Here is a 13,787-nt window from a genome sequence, read left to right on the forward strand (position 1 = left end):
GTGTAGAGACGCAAGGAGCTTCCTACCATGATGCTGTCAGCACATACTATAGTTACCTACGCAAAGCATTCTGAAGTAGACGGGCGACAAAGAGATCATTCGTCCTTTGAGAAAATCAATAGAAGTTCTTTGGCCAGGCTTTTTGCTGTGCTTAGCTTGCTCTATCATGTTGCCGTTCCATCTGTGAATGCTCCCCCCCCTCTGTATCTGTATGATGCTAAGAATAACAAGACACTAGACACCCAAAAGCGATGGCCGAAGGCGAAGGGAACGGACATGGACTGGTGCGTAATTGATGCCCGTGGGTTCACACCGGCGAAAGCTTGTCGAATGGTGCACGGGTGTGGTTGTCCGTGGGAAGCCACTGGATTTTTGCTGCCCTCATATCTTCTGTTCCTTTGGGCATGTATGGTCCTAGCCGGGATTTTATGAGGCTCTTGACGGATGGCAGCTCGAGTGGGAGGCGACAGGTTTTCCAAGCGTGGATATGCTGGCTCACCATGTTTCACCGAAGTCGTTGCACAAGGTTTGATAGGACGGCAGCGATCGCAACCAGGATGCGGATACAGCGACCAGGGCATAGATGGGTTGATGTGGATGGTTGAGGGATGTTTCCTCTGGGGTTGCTGGGCTGCGGAAGGGCAAAGACAGCGAATCGCCGGGAGGGAGGGATGGGATTTGCTGCAGGGGCCGGGAGGGGGGGAAACACGACATACAAGGGCGGAGAAGGAGGGGCAGAAGATTTCCAGGATCCCAGAAGTGGGAGGGGGACTGCGAGCCTCTTCACCTGCCAACCGGCATCACCCCGCCGGTAGATTGTAAAAGTAAGGTAAGGTAGGGAGAGAGTGTGTCTGCCAGAGTTGACGGGGCTGAGAGCACCGAAAAAGGGTTTTTTCTTCAAACTTGTCTTCCCTTGCACAGGAAAGCTGAATGGGAAAAGTCATGAACCCTGCAGAAGGCGGAACAGAGCCACAACTGCCAATGAGAGTCGCGCATCCACGAGCCCTGCGGCTTGCTTGCGACTTCCTAAGGTACAGGGTAGTCCTGAGAGTCCACAGCTGACCACAAAGTTGACGTCCTTCGGGCACGTCGGGAGAGGCGCCACCACTGCCCACCAGAAACGCGCCACCATCTCTTAGAAATCCCTCCCTCTCAGCTCCGGGTTGCTCCCTCCCCTGCAAAGATTTCACTGCCTTGGTTTCAGAAGCCAATCTGTTGGATGGCCCTATCCGTCAGTAAACGCGCGAAATGGATGACGGTCGCGGATGCCCCAGGGATTCGTTAAGCTGAACGCAGTCTCGTCCAAGCCGTCTAGCGGCATCGTCGGGGCCGTCTTGGACCCTTGGATGATGCCATTGGACCGCGTTAGGCATGTCAGGCGCTCAAACAATGTCAAGCTTGGAGCAGCAAAGCAAAAAAAGCTCATCTCCAGAATCCAGAAGCGTGAGAGGCTCAGGTGTTGAGCACAGATGGTGGCGGTACGTACCGTGTTAGTTGCCATGTTGTGTTGTTACTTCCAGGTGTGCGCGTGAAGAAAAGGTATTGGCTGGTGAGGTCATCGTTCCCGCAAGTGCCGATCCCCGTGGAAATCATCGAAGTTCTGCTGCCCTCTTGTCCTTGTCCGCGCGCAGCCAGAACCAGAGCAGCACAGCGCAGCTTCCGCCAGCGCGGCGCAAATTGTCCATGCCCGGTGCCGAGAGTCCTCTTCCAATCCATGTCCAACCTTCGCCTGGGAAGAACCCTCCTCGACCGATCCCTTCCCACCCTCCCAACTTATTAAAGATACCCTTGTCTGCTGCTCATTGCTACTGCTTTCCGCCACGACCTTAATCACCCGACAACCAGTTCAGATCCAGAACTGTCTTAATTGTCCCACGCCACCCTACAAGACTCTGTTCACTCTTGTATTCCTCCACATCACACACACAGGTACAATCCGAAATCAATCTCCCGTTGTTTTGGTGTCAATATCAACCCAAGCCAAGATCAATCATCTTCATCAACCACCAGTCACACCAAAGCCTTCAGCTTCGTTTGAGACACTGCCACAAACGAGCCATCGACATCAATCACACATTCCAGCGCTCTCACGAGACCGTTTCTCGATAATCGAGCTTTTCAGACATTTGGGATTCCTTGTTTCACCAAGTTCACGACACACGATACACGAGTAGTCCAACATGATGGAATCAATGTTGCAGGTCCTCGTCCGGGGTGTACAGATTCTCTGGGTCCTCCTCGTCACAGCACTGATCGGCAATGTCATCGCCCTCAACATTAACAGTGCCGGCTCTGCCATGGCCGCCATCAATTTCTCTATGTTCGTCGCTGTCATCAGTTGGCTGGCGGCTCTCTACGGCCTGGCAGCCGCCTTCGTCTCGGCCATCGCCATCCCCATTGCCCTGTTAGCTCTCGATGGCGCTGCTATCCTCTTCACATTCATCGACGCCATTGTGTTGTCCGCCAAGCTGCGCGCAGTCAACTGTGGCTCGCTGAATAGGAGGGACTTGCCGAGCGACTACATTGTCTGGGGCTCCGCCAACGACGAGAAGCGCTGCCGCGAGATCCAGGCCAGCACCGTCTTCATGTGGTTCCTGTTCGCCAGCTTCTGTGCAGGCGGCTTCTTCACCTTCATGAACTTCCGTCGCGGCGGGGGTTCTGTCCGCAGCTCTCGCCCCAGCATGGCGCAGGTTGGCGTCTAAGTCTTTGGCCTCTCTCAACACAGTGCGGCGCAGATTTTCCGAATGCGATAGAAAACAATCGGGGCACGGAACTGGATGGGGCAGCTGGGTGAGACAAATGGTCTTCGCAAGCCTTGCGGCAAGGCCACCGGGGCCTGACGGCGTTGGCGGCTGGTACTTGTTTTACTTTACCTTTCACGATGGCATGTTGTAGTAATGAATGACAGGATATGGATATGGAATAATATGGATATACTGTCATGGATACGGCGGGGCCTTGAATGCCTGGGGAGCCAGGGCGTAGGCCGCAGAGCTATCAGCAGCTCTTTGTAGTACCTTACATCAACGAATTGATACCATTACACAAAATCACTCCGACTCTCCAATTCTCAAACGTCTCCATAGGTTCAAATAACTTGATGACCTTTGGTCAGCCAAACTTGAACCGCTAGGAACACAACCAACTCTGGGTGATTGAGTCTTTTGATATTTTACCCCTTGATATCAAGTGTGATCCGTAAATTCACTCAAATGCTTGACTGAGACCTAGCTTGCTGGGCCGGGCTTGATGCCTCGCCTCATCATGTGCCGCCTAATCTTCTATGACGGCTTTCCTCAACGCCAACCATGTATACACGCCGAACATCACGCAGGATGTTGCAGGCTTGGTAGTAGAATGCCCAAAGTCTCGTTTTACCAAGAGCCCATGAGCCCCAGATGAGCTTCCTATAATGTTGCTGCTGCCTCCGCTACGCCGGCGGCTTTGAAGGCGCCCTTGTTCGTCCACCGCACCTCGACGTTATGCATCCATTCCATGTATCGTGACCAACCTGCGGTGTACTGCGTCAGCAACTGTACATGGAAAGGTTTGGGGACTAGAAGCCTTACTCCAGTATGCAAACTTGCGACCAAAGTATTTGCCAGCAAAGGGTACGATGACCATGGTCAAGAGAAGCTGGACCTGCTCCAGACTCCGCTCCCATTCCTCCTGGGCGTCTGATTCGTCCTCAGAGTCCAGAATACTACTGGATATTGAAGGCAGGGAGTCGATTTCGTCGTTATCAGAGGAAGGGGAGACGTCGTCGTGCAGGATGAAGGAGTCGGTGGATGCCATCATGTTAGAGAAGGTAGGCGTCGTCGGCCCTTGGTCGTCGGCAGCTCGGCTCTTGAGTTATAGGTGCCTTTGACGAATCGGGGGAAGGGAGTGTCGAGCTCGGTCGGCGCGTTGCTGCTCGGAAAGACAGTATGTGCCCTTTTTACGCGTTCTTTCAAATGTTGCAGCCGTGGAGATACAAGACGATCTACCAGATGAGCGTTCGCGGGGGTTTGAACCAAGATCCGCGATGCCTCTCCAATGGTCAATGCCAATCCAGCTTGCCCCGATGGGCCAGCAGCGGAGGTCGGAACGCCTGAAGCTCCCCCGTTTCCCCAACTAGAAACGGCAGCTGGGACGGCCAATCGTAGACGTTGGAAGCCTCGATTTTGATTGGCTCTAGATACCTCATTTTGATGGGTCCCGCTGACGTTGGAGAGCGAGGAGCAGGGAACGGATGGCAACAGGCAGAGACGGAGAGATTCCCAGTCACGTGATGCATCTCACCACTGAGTCAGAGTTGGAGCCCCCCTCTCACCTGCTGCTCGCGCAGCACTACCTTACACTGGGCAAGACGGTCGCCTGCCTGAGCACCTGGGCTTCCACCACCCTCACGTCACACCCCCTCAAGAAAATCCCCCAACTGCAGCAGCCAAATCTCATCTCTGCTCTCACAAAATCGCATTACCGAACCATTTCAGACGGACCAGACAGCTTCTTCCGCCAATTCCCAGACCGGTCGCTTGGATTTCTGCACCATCTCGCGCCGACAGTAGACTTGTTCGACCGCACAGTGGACCAGAGCCCGAGGAATTCACCTCACCCAGCCAGGCGCGCCCAGGATACCTAACCGAGACTCGGTCCAGTGAGACACAGGCCGCAATCATGGATGTCGAAGTAAGTTCCCGTTGCTAGCCCTCCCTCTCGCGCACTTCTGAGCACCACCACCCACGGGCCCCTCCACCAATCCCATGCTTAATTACCCCACTGCGAACCGGAACCAGACACGAGTTGAATAGAACATTTTCCGTGACTCAACCTCTGTCAAACCGTCTGAGCTGCCAAACATCATCACCCGGCCGTAGTTCGACCCCCTCCCCCCTTCTCTACTGGTCCAGTTTTTTTTTTTCTCAATTCCTCAAACGGGAAAAAAAAAATAACCATCATTGAATATCGTTTTCTAACATAGGTGCCTCCCCCCAACAGGATTCAACCCCCGTCCCCGAACGCAAACAGCGCAAATCCGTTGCCTTTACAGACGAGCAAGTAGTCGTCGACGCCGACGGCTCAGTCACGATGGTCAACGCCACCGAGGAATCCAAGGAGACAGCCCAGTCGCACACGCCCCGTACGCCGCCGCTTACCGCAGCCCTTGAAGCCTTACATGCTGATGCCAATTCTCAAGCTGGAGCCGAAGATGCGACGGTCCCTATCCCCGATGCTGCTGAAGATGGCGGTCTCGACCTTTCGATGAAGAAAAAGAAGAAGAAGAAGGTCCCCAAGGAAGGTGGTGACGCCGCCGAGGAGGCCGCCGCTGGCGAGGACGGTGGTTTGGACCTGACGATGAAGAAAAAGAAGAAGAAGCCTAAGGCCGCCGAGGAGGGCGAGGAGGACGAGTTTGCCGCAAAGCTCAAGGCACTTCAGCTCGAGGGCAAGGAGGAAGGTGCCGAGGCCGAGGGTGCCGTCGACGATGGCGACATGGACCAAGGCACCGGCATCTGGCAGCATGACGAGACCAAGGCCCTCAGCTACAGTCTGCTACTAAACCGCTTCTTCCATCAACTGTCCCAGAAGAACCCCGACCACGCCCTCAGCGGCTCCAAGAGCTACAAGATCCCGCCGCCGCAGTGCATGCGCGAAGGCAACAAGAAGACCATCTTTGCCAACATTGCCGAGATTTGCAAGCGCATGAAGAGAACCGAGGAGCACGTCACGGCCTACCTCTTCTCCGAGTTGGGTACCAGTGGTTCCGTCGACGGCAGCAGACGCCTTGTTATCAAGGGTCGTTTCCAGCAGAAGCAGCTCGAGAACGTGCTGCGCAAGTACATCAGTGAGTCTTGGCCCCTGACGTTATAAGCCGCGTAGTCGCTGACCAAAGTCCTTCCCCCTACAGTCGAGTACGTCACCTGCAAGACCTGTAAGCTTACGAACAAACACCCCATCATCGCATATCGCTGCAGTCACTGACATTCAACCCAGGCAAATCCGCCGATACCGAGCTGTCCAAGGGAGAGAACCGTCTGTACTTTATTACGTGCAACTCCTGCGGTTCGAGACGTTCCGTCACCGCCATCAAGACCGGTTTCTCCGCCCAGATCGGAAAGAGAAGAAAGATGCAGGGTTAAACGACGAGGAACCAATGACGACCCTACGGACCAGAAACGAGAAAAGAGTTGGAGAGGTGTTTCTTCTACGCTATTTACGTCCTTTAGCGTACTCTTGTCTTGTAGATATGACCTTCTCTGGCCCAGGCAGTGTGCGATGCGGCATTCATGGCCGTGACGTCCCGGGTGGCCAATGGATTGATGGCAAAATAGAGAAAATTGGCGTTTCCACCCTTAAAAATTGGTATGGTAATCGGGCAGTAATGTCAAATCATTTGATGACAGTTGTGCCCCTAGCATGCTTTGAAAACGCGTATCTGAAGTCGTCAGCAATCTGTGGATCTCTACAGCAGTGACGCAAGCCGCGGGCGTGTGTTGATAATGCCGCTTTTCGGCTTTCCGTGCGGTGGTCGGAGGTGTGCAAGGGCTGGAGGGTCGAGGCCGACCGACCTCACATGTGCGGCGACAGATGATCAACCACCACCCAAACACATGACTAACCGTCCACGCGAACAACGTTACCAAAGCATCAATCTGAACAGACGCATGTCGTAACAACTAGTGTCGAATTGGAGTTGACAATCCTGTGTAAATCTATTCAGATCACCCATTAAAGGTCCATCACAGTTTCAGGAGGCTTATCAAACCCTCAACCCGATAAGAAACCGAGCATCCCAACGCCTCAACCGCAGCAATGACTGGCGCAACCCTCCAACCGGGCCAGGCCGACCTGCCCTCGGCGAAGAGCACGGCGTCGTACTGGCACCGCCAGCCCTCCAAGACGCTCCTCGGCCACAGGACCACAAAGGACCTGCCGCCGACCGCAGACGTCGTCGTCGTCGGCAGCGGCATCACGGGCGCATTCGCCGCCAAGGAGCTGCTAGAGCGGCAGGCTGGTGGGGAAGGCAAAAGGGTTGTTCTGCTCGAGGCGAGGGAGGTTTGCTGGGGTGCTACTGGAAGGGTGAGTCTTCTGGTCTCTGGGTTACTATTACTTCGTTTGTGCTCTTTTCTGGAGCTTCTTCGTCGGATGGCGGGGTTTTGAGAAGGGGCGGGCTCATTATGGGAACGCCGTTTCATACCATCATCTCACTCATTCACTCACTCATACCGAATCTACATCAGCATGCCAAAACTCTCAACCACCAAACTCAAATCGTAGCCAAACTAACATCCCTTAGAACGGCGGCCACTGCCAACCGGTATCCTACAATCCAAACACCGCCATCGCCTCCTTTGAGCTCGCAAACTACGCCCATCTCCGCGACCTGGTCGCCGCAAACTCCATCCCCTGCGACTGGGTCTCCCTCCACGGCGTCCACGCCCTCCTGACGCCAGACCTCGTCGACGCCGCCCGGAACCAGATCGCCGCGCTACCGCCCCGATTCGCCGGTCTCGCGCGCCTCGTCACCGACGCGGACGAGCTGAGACAACTACGAATCCCAGACGCCATGGGCGCCGTCGTGCAGGAGAAGGCGGCGAGTGTGTGGCCGTATAAGCTTGTCGCGTGGATCTTTGAGGACCTGCTGCGGAGGTTCGGGGTCGAGGGTGCGGCCGAGCCCGAGTCGTCGTCGGGCAACAAGAAAGGTAGCAGCAGTAGCAGCAGCAGCTTCAACATCCAGACTTGCACACCAGTAACCCGCCTCCAACACCTGCCCCCCGCCACATCGTCAGACGCAGCGTCATGGATCCTCCACACGCCACGCGGCCAAATCGCCACAGCCCAAGTCCTCCTCGCCTCCAACGCCTACACCTCGCGCCTCCTCCCTCGCTTTGCGGACCTGATCGTCCCTGTCCGCGGGCAAGTCGCGGCCCTCTTACCTCCCCGCCCGCGCCCCGAGCTCGGTACGGCCTACGTCTTCATGGCGAGCTCCGACGCCGCACGGGGCGAGCCGAACCAGGACGACTACCTCATCCAGCGGCCCGGACCGGGTTTAGAGATGATACTGGGCGGCGGGCGGGCGCGGGGTACGTTGCGCGGGGTGGGAATCTCGGATGATGACGAGATTGATCCTGTTGTCGCTTCGTATCTGAGGCAAGCGGGGGCGAGGAATCTCGACCTTGCCGCTGCAGTGGGGCCGGGAATGGAGACGGGGACGGGGCGAATGCAAGATGAAGGACGCGGTGGCAACAGCACTAGCAGCAAGAAGGAACTAGAGGCGAGTCACGAATGGACGGGCATCATGGCCTTCTCGCGCGACGGACGGCCGTGGGTCGGACAAGTACCCCCGGGCTCCGTCCTCGGCGGCGGGGAAGGATTGTGGGTCTGTGCCGGGTATACCGGTCATGGAATGCCGCAGGCCGCGCTGTGCGGGCGGGCGGTGGCGGGCATGATGATAGCCGGAGGCGGCGGCGGGGACGACGACGAAGAGCCTCCGACCGAGTTCTTGGTCAGTGAGGAGAGGGCCGAGAAGGCGAGGGCTCTGCCTTCCATCAAGGAGATGGACGATTTGGATATGTTTTTGTTGTAGATTGTCAACGATGGACGATGGTTTTCGAAGACTTTGTTTTTCTTACTGCCCGCAACCCTTACTAGCCAAACTCACTGCCACTGCGGGCCAGAGTCCGCGCCCCATTTTGGATCGATGATGAGACCATCCAGTTTTCACCTGCCAGTCCAACGAACAATCACTCAACCGTGGAATACTCCCTCAGCAAACCGAGAAATCGGGGGAAGGCAGAATGCGGTAGACAGAGGTGAGACTGTCTTGCGCTTCGTGGAACAAGCCTCACCCAGGGACTCCAGAGAGGCGCTCCGAGGGGCGAGGGGCAAAACGAAACGAGGAATGTTAGACGGCCGGCTCGCTGGACTGGCCCAGGGCGATCCGGATCGTTGCGGGGCGAGACATACACAAACAGATTCCAATCCAAGACACGCCTCCGCAAACTCCAGAATCCAGAAGGCCACGCAGGGGTATACAAAAAAAGGCCCGCCGGTTTTTATGAGCCCCCTTGGAGAAAATTGCCCTTTTCACGTCAAGGAGGAGAATTGTTTTCTAGAATACAAACAAAAAATACTACAGCTCTCTCCCTCTCCATGTCTTCAATTTAATCTGGATTACGTTTAGGTCTCTTTGGGTACTTCTTTGGCTGTTTGCTGATGATACAGGGAGTCTGACAACCGGCGGCGTAATTTGACACCGGCGTGATGACTCATGCAGCCACGGTAACAGATGCAATGCAGAATCTCTCTGTCGGGCTGGGCTGAATTGCTTTTTTTCTTTCAGCGTCACCTGAGCAGGCCGTTGGAATGTCGACTTTGTCATTTTGCGAACCAGTGGGAGGCTGTTTGCCCCTCTTTGCGTAGTGGCATTTTCACCAGTCCCATTGCGTTTAAGGAAACTTTGGAGGATTCTTAGACACAGAGAATGTCAAGACATTGCAGAGGTCAGTCACGCGACCGATTATCCAAGAAAGTTCAATGGTGGGTGTGTACGGAGTGGATCGAGTTCCAATGTCGGGGTTTTTCATTTTAATTCATCTTGGTTCTGGAAACCGCTTTGGTCCAAGTAGCCCATTCGGGAGTGACACATGGTAGCGATACCCCTAATAGATATATACATTGAAATTTAGGTTTAGAAGCTGACCGTTGGACATGCATATCCATAAAAACAGAACACCAAATGCATCCGCCCATGATGGACCCGAGAAGAATAGGATACGCATCCACGGGTATAGAGATATTCGTCATCATGTCATCAAAACCGCAGTTTTGTTCGTTGTCCTGTTGTTATCCAATCCAGTCCCGTACTGTGAACCAGGCGCCGTCCCCATGGAAGAGGGGGTTTCAGGTAGATATAACCAGTTTCGGTAGTGAGAATCGAGTGAAAAATGGCCGTCTTGAAAAAATGCCATGATGGGTGATCGATGCGGCACCTCCACTGGGAAGCGACATGGCCATAGGCGATGAAGCACTCTAAGAACACCCCGGACGGCCTTTGAGGCTGGAGCAAGAGCGCGGGTACCCTTGCGCCGCTTAGTCAAGGAATTTCCACTCGACTGTTCCGCGACCAACACCGAGGCTGTCAAAAATGTCGAGGAAAGCCTTTTCGCTGACATCAATGGCATCTGCCTGGCAGCCCATGCACTTATCACGGACAGTGGCGGTGGTGGTCTTGCCATTAGCGCTGATCTGGACCTTCTTTCCGCAATACGGGTTACCGTTGGACTGGGAACCCATGACCAAGTAAGAGACGGCAACGATGTTTTCGGAGTTGTCTTTGCCGCTGTCGTCCTCGCCACAGGCGCCAAGACCAACAGTGTAGTAAGTCAGGTCACCGGTGTACGAGGTGCCGCCGGAGCCACCACCGGAGCCGCCAGAAGCAGCGGAAGTGCTCGAGGGTGCGGCCTGGCTGGGTGTAGTAGGCTGAGGAGCGGGCGCGGGAGTAGTGGACGATGAAGAAGCCGGCGGGGGAGCGGGCGGGGGAGCAACGTAGAGAGAGGTTGAAGTCGGGACGGGCTCGGGAGTCGGGGTCTGGGGAGCAGGGGCGGGCGTAGACGTGGAAGGGGTAGGCGCGGGGGCGGGCGCCTGCTCCTGGATCTCATTGACGGGGGAAGCAACGGCCGAAGGCTTCGTGGAGGTTGACAAGGTGGTGTAAGACGGCTGGTTGGCGGGCTCGAAAAACCGGGCGGGCACGGAAGTGGTAGGAAGCGCAGAGCTGGTAGACGAGACATCGGGATCAACCCAGACGGTGGCGGTTGAGTCAACCCATTCGGTCACGTAGGCGATCTCGGTAACCCATTCGGTGACGAGAGCGCGCTTCTGGTGCTTGCCGTGGACATGGCGGCGTTTGCTTCCATGCTGATGGGGCTGGGCAATGGCAGTGGTAGCTAGTACGGCGCAGAAGAAGGCGGCGGTCTTCATATTGGCTTGTTGAAGTCTGTGGATTTATAGTCGAAGTGATTTTGGGTTGTGGTATTCAAGAGACTTATACGGCCTCTTGATACGCAGTATAGTGGTGATCGTCCTTTCCGTCAAGGTGGAGTTGGAAGCGAAAATGAATGTAGTGGGCTAAGCCTCTCGATCAGGGATTGTGCTTGCTACAGCGTGGGAAGCCTGGTTGGGTTCAAGGTTGTCGATGGGAGCTCGGAGCAGGTCTTGGTATGTGCTTGATGCACTTGATGTTTGTTGGCAGGCTGTTTCTGTAGAGTTTGGATGAAAAGGGAGTTCCCTGAACTCTCTGTGCGACAAGACGGGATGAATCCGTTGGTTGGTAGTTTGGATGAGCCTCGAAACAGTCTTCTTTGAAGGAATGAATTGGTAGGACTGATAGTTGGTCGAGCACTGCTCAAGGGTCCAAGAAAATGAATGAATGGGTTTGGTCGAACAAGAGGGAGCGTTGTTGGATGAAGGGAAGAGGAAAGAAGGAAAGATCAAAAAATGCTGCACGAGCTGGTGGCGGAGGTCGGCCGGGATTTGTATGCCAGGCAAAACTGCACCAGACGACGGGCAGACACAAACACGACGCTGGAGAGCAACCAGGCACAGGTGAACCACTCCGGGACTGGCGAGACTGGGCGAGCCCGAGGTGGGAAGGGGGCGCGGAAAGCAGGGCTTAGGGGGTGTGCGGGGTGGAGGAGGCCTGCAGGTCCATGCTAGTGCTGGCACCACCTCGCCCAACCAGGTGACGAGTGAGGTGCTGACGGTGCCATCGGTACCTTACCTTAGAGAGCATGGAAGCGCTGTCCAGGCCGCACCATAGGGACGGGTAGCGTCCTACAGAAGTCGCAAAAGCCCCGAGAGGGAAGAAAGAGCAAAAGTGGGGGGATGACTGCAGTCCTCCACTGATGGCGTGGAAGAAGGCCAGGAGGGCCAGTCACCAAGATGGACCAGCCCAGGATGCAAAGGAAGAACCCTGTGGTACTCCGTACTGGTGGCCCGTTCCTACACATGGTACCCATTCCCCTGGCCCAGGTAGTTTCTCTGCGTTCTCCGTCCGAGTCGTCAGTCGTCACTGGTCGACGGCAACTGTTGCTAGCCTGCCTGCCCTGGGCTGGCACCGCTGGACGTCCGAAAAAAGAACGTACCAAGACAGAAGAAGCATCCTAACTTGAACGGTCCAAGGGGGTGCGAGAATAGCCCGTTGGATGCGTTAGCGCAGCCTCTTGGCCTACCTACTCGCTGTATCGTTGGCACCGGTCCGCCAAGAAACAATCCGCGCAAGAAAAAAAAATACGTGCTTCGGGCCATTTCTGGCGGGGATGGACTCGACTGTTTGATTCGGGCGTGGCCCATCTTGACCCTCCAGCAAGGCTCGATCGATCCACCATTCCCATGTTTGCTGGCCGTTCGCCTAACCCCCAGGACCCCAAAACTGTCATTGTCTGGAAGTCAAGTCGTTAGTCAGGGCAAGCAGGGCGAACTACTGCAGACTACTCCGACATCAGACAACCGGAACTGGGTGCCGAGGAAACGTAAGCCCTCACTCGTTCTGGCCAGTCATTGAACCAGCAACGTTGAGACTCGTCTTGGAAGGAAACCATTGTCGTATAGAAATACGGCGTACATACTATCATTGGATTGTCGGGAAGTGGAAAGGATATTAGGAAACACGAGGTGGGCAGCGAGGCGCAGGCCATGGATACTGGAATTCGGGGGCAGAATATAGCCCAAGTCGTCAAGTTTTGCCAAGTCAGCAAGCATCACCTAACCAAGTCTTGAATCCATCACATGTGTCTGCCAGTCTGGGGGACCCTACCGATAGCTGACGTGCTCTGCTGTTTCGTGGCGGCAGACGTCTGATGCCTAGGGTAAAAGCCTCAACTATTCGTAGTTTCGTACACACCTCCTTGCCCCCAGTTACTCCGCCCCTTGTCCTTGTTATTGCCCGCTCGTCCAACCTTTCGCTTCGTTTCTCCACGGACTCAAATCTCTCTGTTCAACTTGCTTGTCGCTTGTCACATTGTCATCTTGTTTCCTTCCCCGGCATTACATGATTGGACGAACCGTCGAACAGGTGCTTGTTCCTTGAAAACACGCGGAAACTGGGAAGAGGGCTCCAGCTTTTTTTCGCTAGTCGACAGTCCCAGGGGGCAGGCAGTAGCAGGGTCCGAACACCATTTGAACACCCTCCTTAGGAATCCTGGCTGTGAAAGAATGACGATCAGTCGTTGGCTCCCGGGGGCCAAAGACGGGTATCTGTTTGTCAACCGCCGATCTTTGCGCACATTCGGCAGGGTACTCTGTGCTGCGCGGAGGCCTGCGACGTGTTGCTGGAATGTGGACGGCTCGTTGCCGAGCTGGAAAGACGGGAAATATTCCAGTGCTTCTTCTTCTTCTTCTTCTTTTTCTTTTCAGTCGGATGAGCCAGCGCCATGGCGACTGGCTGTGATGCAACATTGAACAGACCGCACGCTCATGGAAACATTGAGAAACAATTGTCGAGAACTTGAGGATGTCACCTTGCCACGCCGCGGCTGCCCCCATGAGCGTAGGTTGGCACCACACTGCAGCGTATTAGTGGATTGTTTCTGAGATTCTGGCCAGTAACGAGGGCCATTGTTGAAACATCAGGTTGAGAGAAGAGGATAGAGCAAGTGGTAGAACGCTCGAGAATCCAGCTCGCTCATGCCTGAGGAAATAGGGGAAGGACGGAAGGGGTAAAGAAAATGGTAGAGAGAAACGAACAGACAGGAGCGATGCAACGCAACAATAGAACGGAACAAGGCGACGCCTAAGCAAACTCAGCCTGC

At 55.3% G+C, this 13,787-nt stretch overlaps 7 protein-coding genes across 7 annotated transcripts; 3 read left to right on the forward strand and 4 right to left on the reverse strand.

Annotated features, from left to right (window-relative positions):
• Positions 1-1,232: 1,232 nt before the first annotated feature.
• CORC01_10673 (uncharacterized protein) lies at positions 1,233-1,373 on the reverse strand (the record flags this gene model as incomplete). Its single annotated transcript, XM_022622300.1, has 1 exon — positions 1,233-1,373. One exon carries the CDS (start codon positions 1,371-1,373, stop codon positions 1,233-1,235), a length of 141 nt encoding a protein of 46 aa, XP_022471145.1.
• An 807-nt stretch (positions 1,374-2,180) lies between these two features.
• Positions 2,181-2,702, forward strand: CORC01_10674 (uncharacterized protein; the record flags this gene model as incomplete). The annotated part of the gene is made up of 1 exon (XM_022622301.1): positions 2,181-2,702. The coding sequence occupies one exon, from the start codon at positions 2,181-2,183 to the stop codon at positions 2,700-2,702; it is 522 nt and encodes a 173-aa protein (XP_022471146.1).
• A 705-nt stretch (positions 2,703-3,407) lies between these two features.
• On the reverse strand, positions 3,408-3,798 carry CORC01_10675 (uncharacterized protein; the record flags this gene model as incomplete). The annotated part of the gene is made up of 2 exons (XM_022622302.1): positions 3,408-3,511; positions 3,570-3,798. 2 exons carry the CDS (start codon positions 3,796-3,798, stop codon positions 3,408-3,410), a joined length of 333 nt encoding a protein of 110 aa, XP_022471147.1.
• An 861-nt stretch (positions 3,799-4,659) lies between these two features.
• On the forward strand, positions 4,660-6,119 carry CORC01_10676 (domain found in IF2B/IF5; the record flags this gene model as incomplete). Its single annotated transcript, XM_022622303.1, has 5 exons — positions 4,660-4,671; positions 4,981-5,122; positions 5,180-5,824; positions 5,888-5,911; positions 5,974-6,119. 5 exons carry the CDS (start codon positions 4,660-4,662, stop codon positions 6,117-6,119), a joined length of 969 nt encoding a protein of 322 aa, XP_022471148.1.
• A 673-nt stretch (positions 6,120-6,792) lies between these two features.
• CORC01_10677 (FAD dependent oxidoreductase) lies at positions 6,793-8,566 on the forward strand (the record flags this gene model as incomplete). Its single annotated transcript, XM_022622304.1, has 2 exons — positions 6,793-7,059; positions 7,277-8,566. The coding sequence occupies 2 exons, from the start codon at positions 6,793-6,795 to the stop codon at positions 8,564-8,566; spliced, it is 1,557 nt and encodes a 518-aa protein (XP_022471149.1).
• A 1,505-nt stretch (positions 8,567-10,071) lies between these two features.
• CORC01_10678 (allergen Asp F7) lies at positions 10,072-10,959 on the reverse strand (the record flags this gene model as incomplete). Its single annotated transcript, XM_022622305.1, has 1 exon — positions 10,072-10,959. The coding sequence occupies one exon, from the start codon at positions 10,957-10,959 to the stop codon at positions 10,072-10,074; it is 888 nt and encodes a 295-aa protein (XP_022471150.1).
• A 147-nt stretch (positions 10,960-11,106) lies between these two features.
• On the reverse strand, positions 11,107-11,445 carry CORC01_10679 (uncharacterized protein; the record flags this gene model as incomplete). Its single annotated transcript, XM_022622306.1, has 2 exons — positions 11,107-11,216; positions 11,277-11,445. Coding segments are annotated over 2 exons (279 nt in total), but the record flags the coding sequence as incomplete, so codon positions are not given.
• Between the last annotated feature and the right edge of the window lie 2,342 nt (positions 11,446-13,787).

The sequence above is a fragment of the Colletotrichum orchidophilum genome (assembly GCF_001831195.1).
Source record: "Colletotrichum orchidophilum strain IMI 309357 chromosome Unknown Scaffold_108.1, whole genome shotgun sequence".
Taxonomy (NCBI): Eukaryota; Fungi; Ascomycota; class Sordariomycetes; order Glomerellales; family Glomerellaceae; genus Colletotrichum; species Colletotrichum orchidophilum.